Source organism: Chanos chanos, chromosome 3 (genome assembly GCF_902362185.1).
Source record: "Chanos chanos chromosome 3, fChaCha1.1, whole genome shotgun sequence".
NCBI classification, from domain to species: domain Eukaryota; kingdom Metazoa; phylum Chordata; class Actinopteri; order Gonorynchiformes; family Chanidae; genus Chanos; species Chanos chanos.
The window spans coordinates 28331087-28350784 of NC_044497.1; the positions used below are offsets into that span (position 1 = coordinate 28331087).

The 19698-nt window shown below is 39.8% G+C and overlaps 1 protein-coding gene across 1 annotated transcript; it reads left to right on the forward strand.

Moving 5' to 3' along the window:
• The first annotated feature begins 15151 nt into the window (after window positions 1–15151).
• mfsd4ab (major facilitator superfamily domain containing 4Ab) lies at window positions 15152–19448 on the forward strand. Its single transcript, XM_030767709.1, has 10 exons — window positions 15152–15381; window positions 15862–16060; window positions 16377–16619; window positions 17042–17195; window positions 17739–17854; window positions 18203–18376; window positions 18677–18824; window positions 18927–18997; window positions 19085–19205; window positions 19384–19448. The coding sequence occupies exons 1-10, from the start codon at window positions 15152–15154 to the stop codon at window positions 19446–19448; spliced, it is 1521 nt and encodes a 506-aa protein (XP_030623569.1).
• The last annotated feature ends 250 nt before the right edge of the window (window positions 19449–19698 follow it).

A 19698-nucleotide genomic window follows, 5' to 3' on the forward strand; every position in this document is an offset into this window, starting at 1 on the left:
AGAACTGTCAATCCCAGTTTGCAAACAAAAACTGTTACCCACAGCTGTTCCTAGAATGCATGGAACACTTGCTCCAGAAAGCAGTACACTGGAAAAGAACCTGCTCTCAGCCACATTCAGGAACAGCACAGAAGACATCTGCTCCTAGTAGTGTTATCATTAGATTAGCACTTTTTAGTGAGGGTCTGTCACACGCTTCATGTCGCTCCTCTCAAAGTGAAATTACAAATGCAAAAAGTCTATTGTAACAGAACTGAATGGCAAAGGTTTTTGAACAGTTATCTTCAGGTTTTCATATTAAACCAGATCTGACTCACATACAATGTATGTATAAAGAGACTGGAGGAGAGAGCAAGATCATTTGTAGATAAATGACTTTATTCTTCTACTTGAATTAAAGTGGTGATTCAAATTGGGAGAATATATCTCTGCAGCGTTTCTTTTCATGTAAATGTGATTAGTATATTTGCTCTGCTTATAAATGCCAGCCTGATTCATGGCATATTATCAGAAAGCATTAAGAACTGAGCATGGTGCAGGAATTAATGTTCTTGCATGTATCTGCAATGTACAATACTATGAACCTTTAGCACACTGGATTTAATGCGTCTCTTCTTTCTCTCACTGTTTTCTTATGGTTGATTTGCCACTATGTACCCAATGGCTTTAAACCCTACATGAGATACTGCAGAACATCACATAGGAATAGAAAGCCATAAAGCACAGGAGTGTTTTGGAAGAGATGCCTCAACCCGTGTCAACCCTGTAATGCATTACCACAATACGCAAGTCACCTCACTGGAGTCTCTTTGGTTTTCAGCCTCTTATTCTGTCATTTTCTGCATCATAGCCAAAAAAAAAAGGGGGAGTAAACAAGTTGAAGACAGCACTGGTGAGAAAACTCATATCTACATGAATAATTAAACAAAAAGAAAATATTATTCAGCTTTTTTTTCTGGCCTGGAATGATTAAAGTGTGTGTAACTCATTATTCTTTTTAAAGTAACACCTCAGGGAAATCTGTGTTTTTCCTTCACAAACTACCTCAGAGCTCCTCTCAGAGTTCCACTTGCTAGATCTGTCTGTGAGCTTTTCATCTCCATAGGGTATTAAGAAGTGTCTTTGATGAAGCTACGCCACAGAAAAAAAAGGTACCACACTAATCAAAAGGGTTTTGTAGTTGCTGTAGCCCAGTGAATGCTTGAGGGATGATGTAAACTCTCAATTCAATTCAACACCAAAAAAAAAAAAAAACTCCTCCTGACTTTCTGATGCTGACAAAAGACTTGAAGACTTACCTCAGTAACCGTTGCTGGTGCCCAGGGATCTAAGCAGATGGGTAATTAGCAGAATTTTTGTGTACATAGATAAAAGCAAACTTACACTTTTGCCTCCTGGAAACTTCAAAACTGGAATTTATCACTTATCATGACTCTATGTCTAATGCATATATTTATTTACACAAATTATTTGTCTCATGAAATGGAGCTAAAAAAAGATTCCTTGAGAGAAACCCATCTTAGTCTGTTTAAACTGAGGGAAATCACTTTTCAGGCACTATACATGAAACATGACAAGAGAAGGCCAAAATAGAAAAGATAAATACTGTATTTCTTTTGTAAATCAATACGCACGATTTATAAATGTAACATTTGAAACAAATTACATTTATCAGTCACACCTGTTGTATTGGGTGAAAAAAGTTATTGAATTTTGGAACACTTTACACCTGCGGTAACTTGTGTGTGTGCTAATATGCCCTATTTAAAAAACCTCAGCCAAAAACCACTGAGGCTAGAGAAAATAAAGGAGTGATTGAAGAAGAATGATAAACTCATTGAGAAAGGATGCTCCATTAAAGGGAAAGATGAAAACAAAAGGAAATGAGTGCCTTAGTTTAATATAAGAGTTTTGCTCCATTACTCTCTCTCTCTCGCCCATACTGTTGCTGTCCTCTTCTGTCAGTGTCTTATGCTATATTTATCAAAAATTGTTGTAGATTCTATCTTTACCACTGTGTCTTCTTTGCTGTCAGTATATTCCCAGCATGCCTTTTTGCAGGTAGATAAAGATGGCTGTTGAGACATTGCCAGAAGAAAATCGATTAAAAACGTACAAAAGGCTACAGCGTTTCTGAACGAGAGGAGAGAAAGTTGTGAGTCACTATTTGCCTTTGCCTGTGCGTCCAGTACGGGGCTAAAGGTATATTCTGGAGACAGACAGGGCTGGTATTTGTCAGTCAGTACTCAGTATTTCTGGTGCTAGTAACGTTCCTCCCTCAGAACAACAAAAGAGCCATTGAAGCAAGTTCATTTTGTCTGAACACAAGCACAAAGCTTCCTGTAGCACATTCTGTCTGCTCTTGAGCCTGGCCTCCAGCAATGCAGTCTGACTTACCCCACATCTCAGCCAGGTTACTGCAGAGCATACAAAATGAGAGTGAATACTCAGGCAGCGAAGGGGAGGAAAGAAAAAAAAAAAAGATTGCAATCTTCGTTCAGGCTGGGGCTTCTTTAACTGCATTTACTGCCACATTATGTTAATATTTTACAGGGGATGAGATACATGTTATTGCCAGACAAAAAAAAAATATATATATATATTATTTGCAATTTCCTCATATTTGTCTGTAGACTGTTTTTCACGGTGTAAACTGAAATGCTATTTGTAATATGTGTGATCTGTTTGATAAAGTTGTATGTTTAAAATTTCCCTTGCCTTCAAGAGACATTGAAAGGTAAGAAATGGCTACCAATGAATAGTTCTCTGTGCTACATAAAACTGAAAACAAAGACCTGTCACTCGTCAGTAATCTTTTTTTCTATTCTTGAAGCGAGAAGTAGTGATAGTAATAACACAGGTGGAAAAATCTTCCACTCAATTTCACTGCGTAGTCATCTGCAATAACCCACACTGTAACACAAGGATTTGTTTTCTGATATTTGACTGTCAGCTACAGTGTCTCCCAGTAAATGAAAATGGATTGGCTGTAGATTACACTTCCATACTGACGCAATATCTGCATGGAAATCTATTGAAAAAAACGTTGTTTGTGTCACTGGGGCTCTCCTGCTTTTCTGTGGTGATGAATATTAAATTAACATTAATATTAATAATCTTCTCATGAGCTTCAAGGGATATCATTACCATAACATATCAAAACAGTTCTGGAAAGTGAAAGGAGTAAAACAGCCTATGAGGAACATATGATTCCCATACACCCTGCAGATTTTTGGAAGACATCTTTTTTCACTGTTGGAGTAAAGAGAAATTTGCATTCTATTTCAATGTTGGATGCATGGATGGGGGGAGGGAGTGTTAAATGTAAATTTAATTTTTAATTACAATATTGTATAGCTATACATTCAACAATGTCAAATACTTTCTCTTTTTTGTGTGTCAAATTTTATAGTAGCAGATGCCCTCTAACCTACCCCATGTCCCACTTTTTTAGATGGAAGAGTACTAAAGGCATTTTAAAAAGACCGGCAAAAATCAGCCGCATTAAAAATGACCAGCAAAAATCAGTCATATATATGAATTACTTTAAGAAACTGTTCAAAATACTGTCGGCTAAAGCTTGATGATAGTGCCCGTCTTTCCCTGCCCCTGGCATGTAAGTAAAGACGGATGCTATACGTGTGATGAAACTGGGGTTTTTTTTTGTTGTTGTTTTGGATTTTTTTTTTTTTTTTTTTTGATGATCACAGCAGAGCATGAGTGTACACCTCTGTGTAGTCCTTTTTTTATTATTCCAAAAGACTCTTTGCATCTTCCTCTGTGTTCTATCACGCATCCCTCTCTCTCCGCCGGGTTCTACATCATAGAACAGAAACACCCTCTTCTGCTGCGAGTGGATTATTTTATCTGTGAACAGGGCTAACAGCTACGCCATCCTCATTAAGTCTCTTTCTCTCCAGACACCTAAGCCAGGTTGACAAGCCCTCTTTCAGCTGATCCTCTAACCCTGGGGAACTTGCTCATGCATGCCCAGGAATAGATTATTAGAGTTTGAATATTATACTATCTACAGACAAAGAGGGGAGAATTTTAAGTGAGAAGAAGATTAGGTAAATCTCCAGCATTCCTCAATGTGTCTGCGAAGTATGGAGCCAGTTGTTTGTGTCACACACACACCCCAGATGTGCATATGTAAAATGTATGTATCAAGCATCCCTGTCATGCAAAGTGTGTGTCTATGGTGTGTAATCTGTAAAGTACTGCACAGCTCTATACAAGCTGATTGTAGGCTACTTTCCATTGCAGAAAATCCTAAAATATCTTTGTTTTTGATTTATAGAGAAAGTTTTAAGGGGTTGTATGGTTATATGCACCCTTGTGTTGACATGCATGCAAGTCATAATCACAATTACATAATCAATTGGAAATACATAATTAAATACAGTTGAGTAAAAAAATGTACACAAAAGAGACACCTAGACCTTTCCCTCGATACTATACTTACCAAAGCACACAACCAGGGCAAGCAAAACAAAGATCTCTCAGGATAAGTAATACCAATGAAAGAACATTTATTCCTCTGCTATAAAGACATTACCCCAAAGTAAGATATGCAACCTATTATCAATGCAGTCTCTGCCATGCTCATACACCGCATTAACAGTACAAGGATCCTGTGCAACAAAACAGAAAATCCGGTGTGCTCCTCAGCTCCTCTTTCTCTCTCTCTCTCTCTCTCTGTCTCTCTCTCTCTCTCTCTGTCTCTCAGTAAGACTCTGATAGCCCACTACTTTACGCCAATTACTTTGGACAAACACATGCTCCTGCCACCAAAATTGGGCAAAAAAACCATATCACAGTATTCAGAAGCAGACAGAATGCAGTAGCCCTGTGTGGGGAATCAGTGTAATCCATCGCACACTTACCTAAGCTTCCTACGTTTTCTCTTCTTCCTCCCTCTCATCTTCGGTGTCTGTTCTGGAGAGAGCTGTGCATCCCAGCCGACTGATACTGTATTATCAGACAATGGGCAGGGAAGGGGGGTGGGGGTGGGGGGGGGGGGGTTTAACCAGCCATAGAGAGGCGGAGGGAAGGAGAGAGGGAGGAAAGGAAAGAGGGAGGAGGAGAGGGAGGGGAAAGAGTGAAAGAATAAGAGAGAAAGAGACCAGGTGAGAGAGAGAGAGAAATTGGTCTAAAAACCTTGATTATGATTCATGAAAATCCCGAGTGGAAAAACTTGAAGCATTCTTTGGGAATAGCATAACGCGAAAATGAGAAGGAGAATAGGCCCTGGCTTAAACCAAGCCTCTTTCTTACTTTTTCAATGAGTCCTTGTACTTGAAGCTTGGCAGCGTGCCCTTGCTTCTTGGATGGAGAAAGTGACAAAGGGGGAGGGGGGGGGTCCAATTATGCCTCTCCCCTTCCTTTCAACCCCTGCTCTTCAGCTGATCTTTTACTGGATGCCATTCTCTCGGTAGTTCACCGTTTCTTTCTTTAAAATTTGTAATATAAAAGCAGAAAAATGGAGCACTTTCACATCAGCTAATTCTTCAGCTTGAAAACTGACAAGACATCATGTCACTCTTCATAAAGATGTTCTTCTTAATAAACAAAGAAAAAAAAGCTTGACCGTCCTCCAGAGTTTACTGAGTTTATTGTTCAAAAAGAGGCTAATTTTCATCAAGATAAAAATGTTTTTGGACATAATACATTCAAAAATCTTATGTAACGAACCCAAGTGCACATCAGGGTGCTGTACTAAGGACACAGCGATTTTCCAAATATTTTTGGGTTCAAAATCTTGATAAGTTCTGAGTCACCAGAATCCCTGAAGTCCTCTTGCTGAGTAATTTTCTTAATATTCTGACTTTTAAAAGGAGCGTCAGTGAGAAAAAGAGAGAAAGGCAGAGAGTAAAAAAAAAAACAAACCTCTGTTATTCTAAGATGCTAAGACATATCAAAAGAAAGTGTGATATCAAAGAACAGAAAGAAACTCTGACTCTGGAAAACGTCAGTATCCTGTAAGGTTTGTCAATTTCTCTGTCCGTTTTTTTTTTTTTTTTACTTTATCTCTCTTAGTTCTCTCCTCAATGATAATCCATCTTTCATGTGGCAAGAGAGAGAGAGAGAGAGAGAGAGCTTTGATACACAGATGCAGTCAGCAGGTGTTCATCCATCCTCTGGGCTACATTCACTTTCAGAGTTTCCCTCTTTCACTCTTTAGTCTTCCTCCATTAAATATCTCCTCTGCAGAGACATTCTGCAGGACGACAGCAAAAGGAATGGGAGGAGGGAAAATTCATAAAAGAAAAATGAAATAAAGAACACTCGATAATAGATGGCAGGATTCCATAGCCATTCCCTTTTTTTTTAAGGACTAACAGCATGCAAAAAAAAAAAAAAAAACGCAAGAAAAAGAAAGGAGTGAAAGAATGTAAAGATGTGTAAAGATGCTGGGGATTGTTGGACTGTCTTCTTTCTCTGCATCCATCTTCTGCTCTGTGCACACTTCTCTCTGAATCAGTAGCTAAAGAAAAGCACCGTCTCTCTCTCTCTCTCTCTCCTTCACACACATACGCACACATACACACACACACACACACACATCCCCCATCCCTGTACCCCACTCTCCTTCTCTTTCTCCCTCTCCCACTGTCAAATAGACACACAAGCTTAGTTCATTACTATTCACTAGGTCTCCCTGAGACATGCATCGCTACCCTGCTGCATGACAGGGTGGGAGGGGGGGGGGGGCTGCGGGGGGAGGAGGGAGGATGGAGGAATAAAGGCTAAATCTTCTACTATTAACATCTGATTTCATCGAAGCAAACAATAAAGAAGAAAAGAAACGATAAGAAACAGTCGTCTTGTAACATGCAAGAAGTTCTACTGTAGCATTAAGGAAAAAACAGAGCTTGTTTTATTGACAACTGCAAAAGGCATGTTCACCACTGAAGACAAATGAATTTTTTTTGCAGAGGCTTGTAGAAAGGTTCTTAAGATTCATCAGGCCATACATTATAACCTATTAAGGCAATAAAACCAATGCACTGAAAAATGAATTCAATGAATCATAAAAATTGCCATTGTCCTTAATCAAATCACATGTTGGCAAGGCACTCTGTGGTACCCAAATATAACTGAAGCTGAATTTTAGCTTTACAACACAAATTATAATCAATCTTGTTATGTACTGTCATTCTTATTTCTCGTTGCTGTTAGTTATACTGCATAATTCAGCGAGTATTATGAGCGTATGTTAGTGTGAGCTGTTATTTGCTCAAATAGAAGATGATGCTTGAGTGCTTGGAGCTCAGGTGAAGCTTTGCATTTGTGTCTACGTTAACCTCTTCCAGAAAGCAATCTGAAAACACTGTCATATCCTATTTAGCAAATCCGTCTCCCACACGGCAACTAATCCCCTGTGTTATCCTGTTATTCGTTTTCTTTTTTTTTTTACTCATTCTCTCCCACAGTTTTTCTTTAGAATGCCCTGTCTTGCATGGCTGGAGCAGTGGCAGCAGGGGAGAAGGGGAAGCTTGGGTTTCTGGGTTCCTGTTCCCCAGTCAAAGCCGAATCTCTCAAATTAAAGTGCACTGGAGTCACCCATGTGAGTCCACCCTCAGTCACTTACAGCCAGTGAACTGTACCGTAGCCTTCCTGTGAAGATCTCACAGTCACTGGTGACTCATGTGAACAAACTTCCTCTGGCAAACTTATTTTTGTTAACCTGAAAGTGTAACATTTTGTGTGTGTGTGTGTGTGTGTGTGTGTGTGTGTGTGTGTGTGTGTGTGTATGAAGTTATATGTTTCCTGTGAGAAGCGGACATAATAAAAAGATTCTGAGGGGGGAAAAAAATTGTTGCGACTGAGCAGTGCCACACATGCCACAATGATTTTAGAAGAATTTGGTGGTCTGGATATTGATATTTTAGGGCTTTCCTTGTTTTTTTTCACCCTTTCATCGTGCAGTTCTCAGCAATTTATACAGAAAGAATAAACAAATACAATTTTTCCTGCATATTCCTGGCAGCATCTCAATTTTGAGACGCTAAACTCTTGATGCACTGTTTTTTGTTCACAGCATATGTACCTGGAAATCCTAACTGCAGCCCCACCCCCTCCCCCCTGCACACACACACACACACACACACAAACACACACGCACACAGCTTCCCAAACTTCAAGATATGGTTCGTTGAGGGCAGAGAGGTGAAACTGGAAATGGTTAAGTACCTCTGCTGGCTTCTTAAATGCACTTGGAGTACAGCCCTTCCTGCTCAAACTCTGTGAAGATCTGGCTGTCATGCAGTATTTGCTTCAGTGCCGTCCAGACAATGTGCAATACTTGACTGGAGGAACACTCCTCTGTCCCAAAATGCCACTGTTGAGTGAGCAGGGTGAGCTTTGCAGAACTTTAATTTAAACCCACAAAATGACACTATTCCAACCTCTTTGGATTGTGGAATTTTTTGTTTTGGTCCAAACCATTCCACATGGAGCATTAGTGCCAATGACAGAGCCCTAATTAATGCTGCAACACAGCACGTTTGGCTAATTAATCAAAATGAAACACTGAGTTTCTTCAGCCCTGGTCGTCTAGAGTGAAATTCAGTCTCTAAAACAAGGCTGAACACTGCTGTATGCAGTAATCACTGTGAGCTGTAACTGAAGTATTCTCATGACATAAACTCACTCACTACTTGTTAGATCATTGAAATGTTGATCTGCTGTAATCAGTGTTCACACAGTTCTTGTGAAACACGGTGTACACATGCATAATGAACCATGGTATTGATTAGGGTTTAATCGAACAACTTCCAGTTTTCTGATGACCTTATTATAGTTAAATATGATGAAGGAAATCCATCATGAGAGCACAGAACAGGACCCCACGTGAAAAAAAAACACAAGCTTTTGATAATTCCAGACCCAGTTCCAATCACAGTCATCTTAATCGGCCCAGTGCACATTTCTGTCTGTTATCTGATTCTGTTTCAGTGCAGAGGTGTCTGCTATCCCAGCAGTGTGATGAGAACCATCAAAGAGTGTCTCTTGGTGCCATCAGTCTGGAATGGTTTAAGAATAGAATATATTTGTGTAATTAACTGATCCCAAAATCCATCTTTTTTTCAAGATGGAACCCATTTATTGGACATTCTGTGAAATATATTAACATTCACCATTACACAACTATCAAAATGATTGCTGGTGACGCGGTAAATGAAGAACATTTTTGGACAGGTTACATCCAGCCTACTGTATAAGAACACATGCCAAGTGTAGGTATGAGTTTGTCTTGTCAAACACACACACACACACACACATACACACACGATGTGCACTGGAGGCAGAGCCTAATGTGCAGTATATTTCTGCAGACGGCAGGCTGAGCTGCCAGACTACCCCATACCAGGCACACTCCAGATCTTTTTTTGGCTGGGGGTCTGAACGGGGTCACAACAAAAGGCTTGTGGGTAATGGGTGTGTCCTACCCAGACACTCTGAGCTGAAAAGAGATTGCGTGAGGGCACTCTGCATAGGCTGAATTACATACCTTGTGTCCTTGTATTTTCAAACAGGTGTGGCTTTCATGTCTATATGTACAGGTTTGATTTATTCTGTGATTCTTTAGTGCATTACAGAATAAATCAGTACCTCTGATTAGTGCCACATACGAATGCAACCAATTCAGTCTCAACTCAGCTTGGGAAATTTCAAAATTGTTCAGACGTTTGTGCCATGCATTCAAAATGAATTACAGCCTGTAGAATTCATAAAAGATGAGGGAATTTTCTCTGTGTGAAACATTAATAGAAATGGAGAGCGCTGGCGTGGACCCTCAGGGACAAGTGATGAGGCAGACATCAGGAAAAATACCCTCGGGAATAATCTCTTCGAGACGCTGATAAAAAAGTATTAAAGTTTATAACAGCTTGGCCGGGCTACTTATTATGTTTATTAGGATTCTCCTTGTTTTGAGTCTTTTCAATGATGGCTGTTTGTTGATGTTCTCCTGGCTTTGAACCTCATCTTCAATCCTTCTTTTCTCATCGTGTACTCAAAAGGAAAGACCAAAAAAAAAAAAAGGAAAAGAAAAAAAAAAAAAAAGAAACTGCTGTCGCACAAGCATTAGAACCATCTTATCTGCTCTCTGCCAGGCAGGCTGCTGTGTGTGGATGTGGTCTGGCTCCATCTCCACACAATCCCCAGCCATTTGAGCGTCCCTCTGCAAGTCAATATGGCCTCCGTTAACGTTTATGCTAGCCTGATCAAGAGACTGCTCTTTTTTGTTATAAAAGCACCGCTGCCCGTGTCCCTCCCATCTCCAAACAGACGGCTTTTCAATACTTTAAACCTCTGCCTGAAAATCTGGCAGTGCCACAAGGAGAATTTCTTCTTCTTCTTTTATTGAATTTTTTCTTTCCTCCATAGTCCCAACATCAAACGTAGATACGTCTCAATGCAGTGATGCAGTGAGTGAGAGAGAGTGACTTCAACTAAGAGTGAATTCATTACAGGGCATCTAAGTTCACAGCTACTTTCGAAAGCAAGTCTTCCAAAAAAAATTGCCATCCTGATTTTGTTTTCGCCTTCAAAAATAGGATATGTTGAAAAAATGATACATTGGTAACCAGTTTAGACTTTTATATGACAATTATCTCAAGCAAAAGAAGTGAATTTCTGTCACATCGCTCCGGTATAACCAAATGAGCTGAACAGTGGCAGTGCACGATAAGTGATTTTGGAGGACACTGATTATGACAGAGAGAGTGGCTCTCTGTACTCAGCCTGGAAAAGCTCCCTTCCTTAAGGTTCACACGGAGTGATTTATCTTGGTTTGTGAGGGGAAATTGGGTTTCAGATTAAGTAGAGGATATACTTTTGCTCTAGCCTTGAGGCTCAGAGATAGTGTACCTTGGCGTGTCGTTTAAATGGATTGATTTGTTATGGTGGTCTGAGCAATGTATCACTCTAGATACTTGGTGATACAGTGCGCTTATTTTCTTTAAGCCCTGTGGGATGTCTCTTGACATCTAGGGGGTGGGTTAGGGGGGGCTAACAGATAAAATTTTCAAAAATATAGTTATATAGTGTTTCATGAGAAATATGATCATTTTCTGTCACATTTCAAATTCATTTTTTTTGTCAGTTACTCAAAAACTCTTAATCAGTCTGGATCACTATGAACTGCTGATCTCGGGGAAAAAAAAAAAACAGGAGAGTGGATACAATTGGAGAATGTAATTTAAATTACAAAAGAATGAATCGACTGACATCTTTGGAAACACATAGTAAATCTTTGCTTTTTATTTCTGACATCAGTCAACTAAATCTTTGCAGACATACAGAATCACCGCCTATCAGCTGTTGACATTAATGATCTTAATGCTGGGCTCTATTTCAGAAAATTATGGTTACTGCTTTGAACATTGTGCAAAATAAAACTATCTGTCCTACTTTGCATACATATGTTGTAAATGGCATTTTAATTTTGCATGAACAGTCCCTTTTAACTGCACGTTAAACTGCAGTCATTGGTTGACAGAGCTCCAGGGTTGTGTGAGCCAATCACCATTAAGAGCACATCTGGCAGTGAGTCCCACACAGTAACAGAATACTGTGGAGCAGGACGACTGATCCCTGTGGATGGCTATGGTGCGGTGTGAAAACTAACCTGCATGATGTAAGGAACAAACTGCCTGCGTCTCTCCCACTGATATCTTTAATTACAAAACGGCGGGTCCTCATCCAGGGCTCCCGCTCCTCACACAAGTGGAGAGGCAGGGGAAAGGACATTGAAGAGAGCATGCCTGAAAGACACAATGGGGAAGAAAGAGACTGGGGGATAAATTGGGACTCTAACAGATTAAAATTCCTTTCACTGGGTGACCTGGCAGTGTCTCCAGCCCCTGATTGAAAGTGTTGGCTAAATGTCAAGCTATTGAGATGAGACAGAGGAGAGGGGGGGGTTTTCTTCCCCCCTCCTTTATGCCCAGCTGCGGTTGCCACGGCATTGACGTGGCTGCCATACCAAATGTCAGCAGGCTTCTACAGATAAACTGAAGACAGGGTGAGCGTGTGTGTGTGTGTGCGTGTGTGTGTGTGCGTGTGTGTGTGTGCATGTGTGTGTGTGCGTGTGTGTCTGTATGACTGTGTGTCTGTGTGTTTGACAAGCAAGATGGGTGGGAGATAGGATAGGAGAAAAGAGAATGTGTCATCTCAGTGTCTCTGGAGGATCAGTCTCTGAGAGAAGAACAATCTCCAGTGTAATTTGTTTTCTACCACAGTAATCATTCACTTAAGTGGATAATATTTACAACAACAATACCAACCTCCTCTCTTGTCAATTTTGTAAGTGCGTGTCTTTTTGTGCTGCATGACACTGTGAACTGATTGAAGTAATTTTCATTGCTTGGCCCAGAATAATTATGAAACCACTAAGTGACTATGTATCTGTGTGACATAAATTACTTTCATCCAGCTGTCTGTGGGGTATGAAGCTGTCTTTTGAAAAATGATCAGAACAAGAATTCCCACTTTTTATGGCAATCAGTTTACAACCCAGGCCTGACATCTACTGTTCACTCTAAAAACAGCTTTGCCTTACCTCTGTCTTGTTAGCTTAGCTCAATTAAATACATTCAAATGAAGATTAATAGCACCTGGTACTATGACACTTGTCTCATTTTGACACACACCTGAAACTGCCAATATGTAGCTGTAACAAGCATCTGACAATGAAAGTCAAAAACACAAAAAAACAAATAAAAGCACTTTTACATTTAAAATACAAATACAACAAATACATTTTCAATTCATTGGCTGTAATTTTAAAAATAACACATGAAATCATATGTTATTTTAAGGCTATGACAAGTGTAAGTACAGTACACACAAATGAGACCTGGGTTCATTCACCCACCGGATGAACCTCTCCTGTGAGCAGAGTGACCCTAACCATACGTGGTACGTACAGAGTTTTCTTAGTAACTTTTTAAACAAGAAGATTCATGTTCGAGTGAGTGTTGGATTGGGTACCGATTATCATTGCAAAAGTCTATTCTCAGTTATGCATTACAAGACAACGCTGGGGCAAATCATGCTGTCCTCGTCACTGTCAGAGAACATTTCAGTTTCCCCAAATGAATAACTGATTGTAGGTCGCAGGCTTTTCTAATTAAAAAAAAAAGGTGGGGGGAGAGATCAGTGGGCGATGACAAAAGATGACTTCTTTACTGCCTGCATTGTCATCTGGTCATCTGTACTGGCTTGATTGATAACAACATCCATTCAGCGGTTTCTGGGAGACGGTACAGTTTCTCAAAGAAAAGTCACTGGAGAAACCATGGAGTTTATTCATTTTTCTCAAGTGAGAAGAAAAAAAATCTTGTAAGTCTAATGATAATTTCAGCATTATGATTCAGAATTTCAAATCTGTGTTCAACTGAAAGGCAAACGTGAGGACGTCTCGCATAATTGCATATTCATGCATAATTCATTTTGGTGTGCAGATACACCCTACATAGTCTGACCAATTGTGGAAAAAAAACTACATCCTGGGACTTACACAGTAAAAGAACCGTTGAAATTTAACGCGTCCACTATGAATCGGTCTGAAATGTTCAAGTTCTCAGTCTACAATTACCTAACAATAAGTCACTTGCATGTCAATGTAAGTCAGGCAGAGGAAGTGTGAACAGACCAATGACTGTTAATCAATGTCCATTATAAAAACACACCTTTGAAGGGGTTTCTCCCTTTACAGAGACCTGAACAGTTTTCTCTCCAGTACATTTCCTCTGCTCACGTACAATGAATAGCCTTGCACTTATTACAGAACCAAAGCCGACCAAGGTTAAATTTGTGAATATCAATATTAGGTGCTGACAAGAAAGGAATTAATTGTAATTAGTGATGTAGCACTACTCATCATCACCTGATAAATGTTCTTTGTAAATATGTCTTAATGAGTTTCAAATTGGCTGTAGGCTGTTTGCTTTAAAAGCACTGTCAATGTGGCAAATTTTTATTCTGTTCAAAGGGATCTTGGATGAAACCAAACTCCACTTGAAAGGGGACATTAGGAGTCATAGACAAAGCCTGTATTTCTGACAAATCCTGCATACACAGCACAGGCCTTTGGCAACATCCTCTTATATACTGTAAAAAAGAAACCTCTGCACAGTTTTTGAGATTTTTCTCATATTTTAGGCTCAGTCACCTCTAAACTCACGAGCTTAATCTGGACCAATGACTTATATCAGTTTAAAACAGAAATCACATTCTACTGCTCTTGTCTCTGTACGGTCCAGCCCTCAGATCCCTCCGATTACTCATTAAAAGTAACTATAGCTCAGGGCAGCTGGCAAAATAAAACAATTCACAGGTCTTGACCTACTTTTACCTAAAACCCACCCTACCATCCAAATCTCACAGTTTTACTCACACATGTGTGACACTGCTTAACTGAGTTTAGGATTTATGTTTCTTATTGTGGATGTGGAAATGGTAAATCATTTTCTCATCTGCACTTGACTTTTCAGTGTCATAATCTCACACAAAGCGTTTTGTCTGATACTAAAACAAAGTGTAGAATAGTGACTTAGGATCATGCATATTCTCACATTAGTGAAACTACTATTAATGTGTTATAAGTGTGAGATATAACTTTTTTTCAGATATTTTCTGAGAATGGTTAATAAAAAAAACTCTCTGAGAAGAAAAGATGCTTTAACAACACAGCTAAAGAAACATGATTAATAAATCACACTCAATCGTGAAGGAAGGTCGAGTAGTGGGGACAGCACGTGATTGTACAAGTGAACGTCCTGTACTTGCTGATGGATGTATGGCACAATTTAAGAGCAAAAAACGGAACTTCAAACATTATTTCAACACAATTTTGACTTGGAAAATCATTGACAGGTTAAAAATGACTTCCCAGTGATGAGTCAATGCTCTGTTTTATTGATTAACCACAACATCCTACTGGGAGGAGACAGGGATGCTCATGGCTTTATAAATTGCTGGTTATATACGCATCTTGATATTTCCGTCTTATGCAGGAGCATACGCATCAGGGTGCACGTTATACAGGTCAAGACCCTCAAGAGGACTTAACAGGCAGATCATTTTTGATTTTGCATTTCCAGAGGACCATAGGCTGCACTGAGGACATCAGAGCGATATGTTTATTGAGGAACGTATATTAACGCTGTTTAAACAGAACTGGCAACACACCTTAACATACTGGAGCGTCTTCTTTAGTTTTGGACTATGCATAGCCTTCTTAGGCCCCACAATTTTGGATCTGAAATGCCAGACACAATCAACACTGCAGGAAATTACATGGGTGTTTTTCTCGCAGCAGTTTTGTCTGCTCATTGGTAGCTCAATTGGAGGAGTTTTCAAAAAAACGTGAGTAGACTAGCCTGGTCCGAACAACTGTATCTAAGCCATAGGGCTCTGGTGGACCCCCATAGTTCTACAGTGGGCATCATGTACAGTACCTGTATAAAATGATCTGAAACATGTAAAATCCACAAGGAACATCAAGTTGTAATTTAATTTAATTTATTCTTGTTTTTTTTTTTTAATGTGTAAACACCTTGAGCAAAATGATTAATGGCACTAGACTGATTTTGATTGCTTGGAATGCCCTTTAAGTTGTCATTAAATAATTTTATATGGCGGAAGATATACAGTTAATTAAATATAATTCTAAAATGTTATGTACATATTATTACATGGTAATTAACTTGTAGTGTTACAGAATGTCAGTCATTCTCTAAATACATGCCAAGAGTATAAATGTATTGTGCATTACTCATTTTACAACTACACAGATTTTACATCTCTCTCTCTCTCTCTCTCTCTCTCTCTCTCTCTGATCTAAAGGCTGTTCAGTGCTCTGGCTGCATTGTTCCTGTCTTCGTTAATCATCTCTGTTGTTTTTGCCATCATTCCTTTTTGCTACAATGTGCTGTTGCTGGCTGTGGCCATGGCAGTGTCTGGCCTGGCTATGGGGATTATTGACACCATAGCAAATATTCAATTGGTATCTATTTACCAAAAAGATTCTGCGGTCTTCCTCCAGGTGTGATTTTACTGTTTGATTTTTCATGCCATCTACCCATTCACACATTCATAACGTCAGTGCAGTGTTGATGGTGAAAGCATGAAAATACATGAAAATTGTATTACCCAGTGACATTTCACAGTTTGATTCTGCACATATCAGTTTATGGTGTTATGCTACATTACACAACTAAAGGCTAACATTTTACATGTCTAGTGTTATCTTCCAAATACATCCCACACCTCTGGTGAGACTAATCTATTTGGATCTCGCCAATGTTCCATGTTAAATTGTGAATTCTTTTTCACAATCAGTTCTTCTTTCCTCTCTTCAGGCCTTGCACTTTTTCATTGGGTTTGGTGCACTTGTCAGCCCTCTGATTGCAGACCCCTTCCTGTCAGAGCACTGCATGGGTAGCAACAGCACTGAGAATATCACTGAGTTCATGCACCATCTGAGAAATAGTCTGGCTGGTAGTCCAATGAACAACATTTCCCAGTATCACATTCCTGCAAAGCCAGATGAAGAGGATGACACCAGTGTGGCCTACGCCTTCTGGATAATGGCTTTCATTAATGTGAGAAAGTGTCAATCGTTTCTTCTCATTTTTGGGGTTATAAAGTACCTCATGGCTTCTTAGGGTCTAGTTAATTGTTTAAAAGCGCTTTGCAGAACTGTAAAACTTTCATTCAGCCATTTCATGAACTTCATTGGTAATTTGGGAATAGATCGTATTCAGGGCAATGATTATGTGTCTAACAAGTGCTCAGCTAAAGCAATTCATGAAAGCAGTAACTGTGGTTTATGACCAGAGAGTGGCTAGACTGTGTTTGTTGACGATGTAATAATTAGTATAACTGAAATGACTTTGTCTTATGTTTCATGTACAGAAAGAACAGCCCATCATTGGATGTTTTTTGACTGAAGAACGAGTTAGTGGAGTATATCTTAAAAGGCACCTCTATCTAAATCTAAATGTTTTCTCCTGTTCTTTCACAGTTGCCAGTGCCCATAGCTGTGTTTCTGCTTATGTACAAGGAGAAACTGATACCTTGTTGCCCAAATAGCACCCCTCGTTTGCTGGACAAGGACGAACTGGCCATGGAAACCCAAGGGGCAGAGGGACAGGAGACTGCAGAGGTAGAAGCAGGAGGTAATGACACATTGTCCTGTAAATTGTCTCAGCATGATCAATTTGAACAGTCTTTTAACATAATACAAACAGTGAAATGTAAATCTGTGTGATCGCGCACACACACACACTGTGAACAGTGAGCGGTGAATTTGTCCTCCGCATTTAACCCATCCAACACACCGGTAAGTGAGCGCACACAACAGACGCAGGAGCAGAGGGCAGCATTCCTTGCGCCCGGGAGGCATTGGGGTTAAGTGCCTTGTCCAAGGGGGCATAGCCATGGATGTCGGTCCTGGGAATCGAATTGGCAACCCTAGACCACGGCTGCACAAGAAAGTATTTGTATCTGCTACCAGATGTGTTTAAGCATTGATACCTCTGCAAAGAAACATGAGATTTCAGAAATCACTGGCCCACTGGATGAAATTGTTTCAATTCCCTAATTGCAAGAATATAAGTGAAGATACTGATAAGAGGGGCAGAATGGATTTGGTCATTACAGATTCTTTTGTGTGTGTGTTTATGTGTGTGTGTGTGTGTGTGTGTGTTTGTTTTTAAAAGGTCATGGAGATCTCTTTAGCTGTTGTCAGAATGATAACCTGCGGGGTCTGCCTCCGTCTTTTTTCCTCATCCACATCCTAGGTGGAATGGTCTTGTTTATGACTGATGGGATCGTGGTGAGTTGGGTGAATTTTAATAGAAAATCTGAATATCCTAAATATTAAATGTCAATCACAGCAAGGTATTCATACATTAAAAGCCTATGTAAGTATAATACAGCATGTTGGTAGATTTACAATGTTATGATATATCTTAATAACGCATATGTTAAGGAGATATGATTGTTTACAGAACCACTTATTTAGAATAAATGTGAGTAGCCACGGTATATTACTGGGGACAGTGCACAGATACACAGTGTTTAGGACCATCTGATGTCAACTGAACAATAATTATGATTATAGAATATAAGTTACTCATCCCAGTCCATCTTGTTTTTTTTTTTGTTGTTTTTTTTTCTCCAGGGTGCTTATGCTGGTTTTGTGTACACTTACGCAGTGTCTTCCCCGATGTCTCTGCCCCATAAGACTGCAGGCTACCTGGCCAGTATTTTCTGGGCAGCCATAACAGCGGGCCGTCTGGTGTCCATTCCGCTAGCGTACCGTTTTAAACCCGTCAGGTTACTCATGATCAATCTGGTAAAGGACACTGTCAACTGCTTAAATTCATAATTATACTTCAGATTAATGACAAACTGGGAAATACTGGCTTGATTCATAAACTATCACTTGCAATAAAAGAATTTAAATCTGCCAGTATTAGCAGTGTTTCCTATTCCCAGTTGGTTTCCCTTCCCTGAATTCCCCTCCTCACTGGGAGTTTATTGCTGACATTTGTAAGCAAGATGTCGTTTTTCTTGTGTTTGATGGTGCTGTCTGGCAGACAGTAGTTTTATCCTTCATGTCCCGACCTGTCTCTCCCTGTTTGCTTTTCTCCAGGCTGGAGTCATTGTCACCGTACTCTTGCTGCTTATCCTCTACACCAGCAATGTTTTCTTGTTTGTCGGGACTTGTTTACTGGGACTATTCCTCAGCAGTATTTTCCCTTGTATGCTGGCTTACACTGAGGACATTTTAGATTATCAAGGTAGGCCATTCTGGAGCGCACTGCAGCACTGACGCTACGGTTTCTCCGGCTGTCAGCAGACCTGAACCCCAGCGTCATTTTTCTCCATTGCTTCCTTTTCAGGATGTGCTACAACAGTGCTCGTCACAAGTGCTGGGATGGGTGAAATGGTGTTGCAAGTACTAGTTGGATCGGTAAGAGACATGAGAGGAAACAGAGAGAGAGAGAGAGAGAGAGAGAGAGACTGATCCACATTAACACTGCGGTACACTTTATTACAGATTATCCAAACTGCTGGCAGCTATAGCTTTCTCCTTTGTGGAATGATAATTGGCTGCATTGGCTTTGGCCTCTTCATTGCTCTTCTGCTTTGCCAACGTGTCCACCGCAACTATCTCACAGGTACAAGCCTCAAAGCACCACGAAAACAGAAAGACCATGGTCATAAATGCCAGGCCACCCTTGCTTTGTTCTTCCTGGTTTGGTAAAATAGAAAACAGAAAATAGAAAACCTTCACGCTGGTTGCTCACTAAAAAAAAAACAAAAAAAAACAAAAAAAAACTTTCTTTATCTCCACAGGGACCTCAAAAAAGTCTCCCATGGAAGAGGAGCCAGCACCAGAGAAAACTGAGGAAAAACAGTGATTCTGGTGGTAGTTTGGATTACCAACATTTCACTGAAAGAGGCTAGTAACATAGCCTTCAGTCTGGGCCATTTTCTAGTTTCTCTGCTAGTGTAACAGCTTGTTGTAGATACACATAGATATTGTATAATATATTTGCAAAATGCAAAACATTGACAAACTTGGTGACATCAGCTATACAATTAATTGTCATGAACTTAAAACAATGGAAAAATTAGTTGTTTTTTTAAATACCATATTTTTTCAATTAT

What these genes read in the sequence shown, in the direction of transcription:
- mfsd4ab (XM_030767709.1), top strand. Translation starts at nt 15,152, where the DNA reads ATGTTTATTGAGGAACGTATATTAACGCTGTTTAAACAGAACTGGCAA. An exon ending in GGAGGAGTTTTCAAAAAAAC is followed by an intron (nt 15,382 to 15,861) that starts GTGAGTAGACTA and finishes TCTGATCTAAAG; the next exon opens with GCTGTTCAGTGCTCTGGCTG. An exon ending in TGCAAGTACTAGTTGGATCG is followed by an intron (nt 18,998 to 19,084) that starts GTAAGAGACATG and finishes ACTTTATTACAG; the next exon opens with ATTATCCAAACTGCTGGCAG.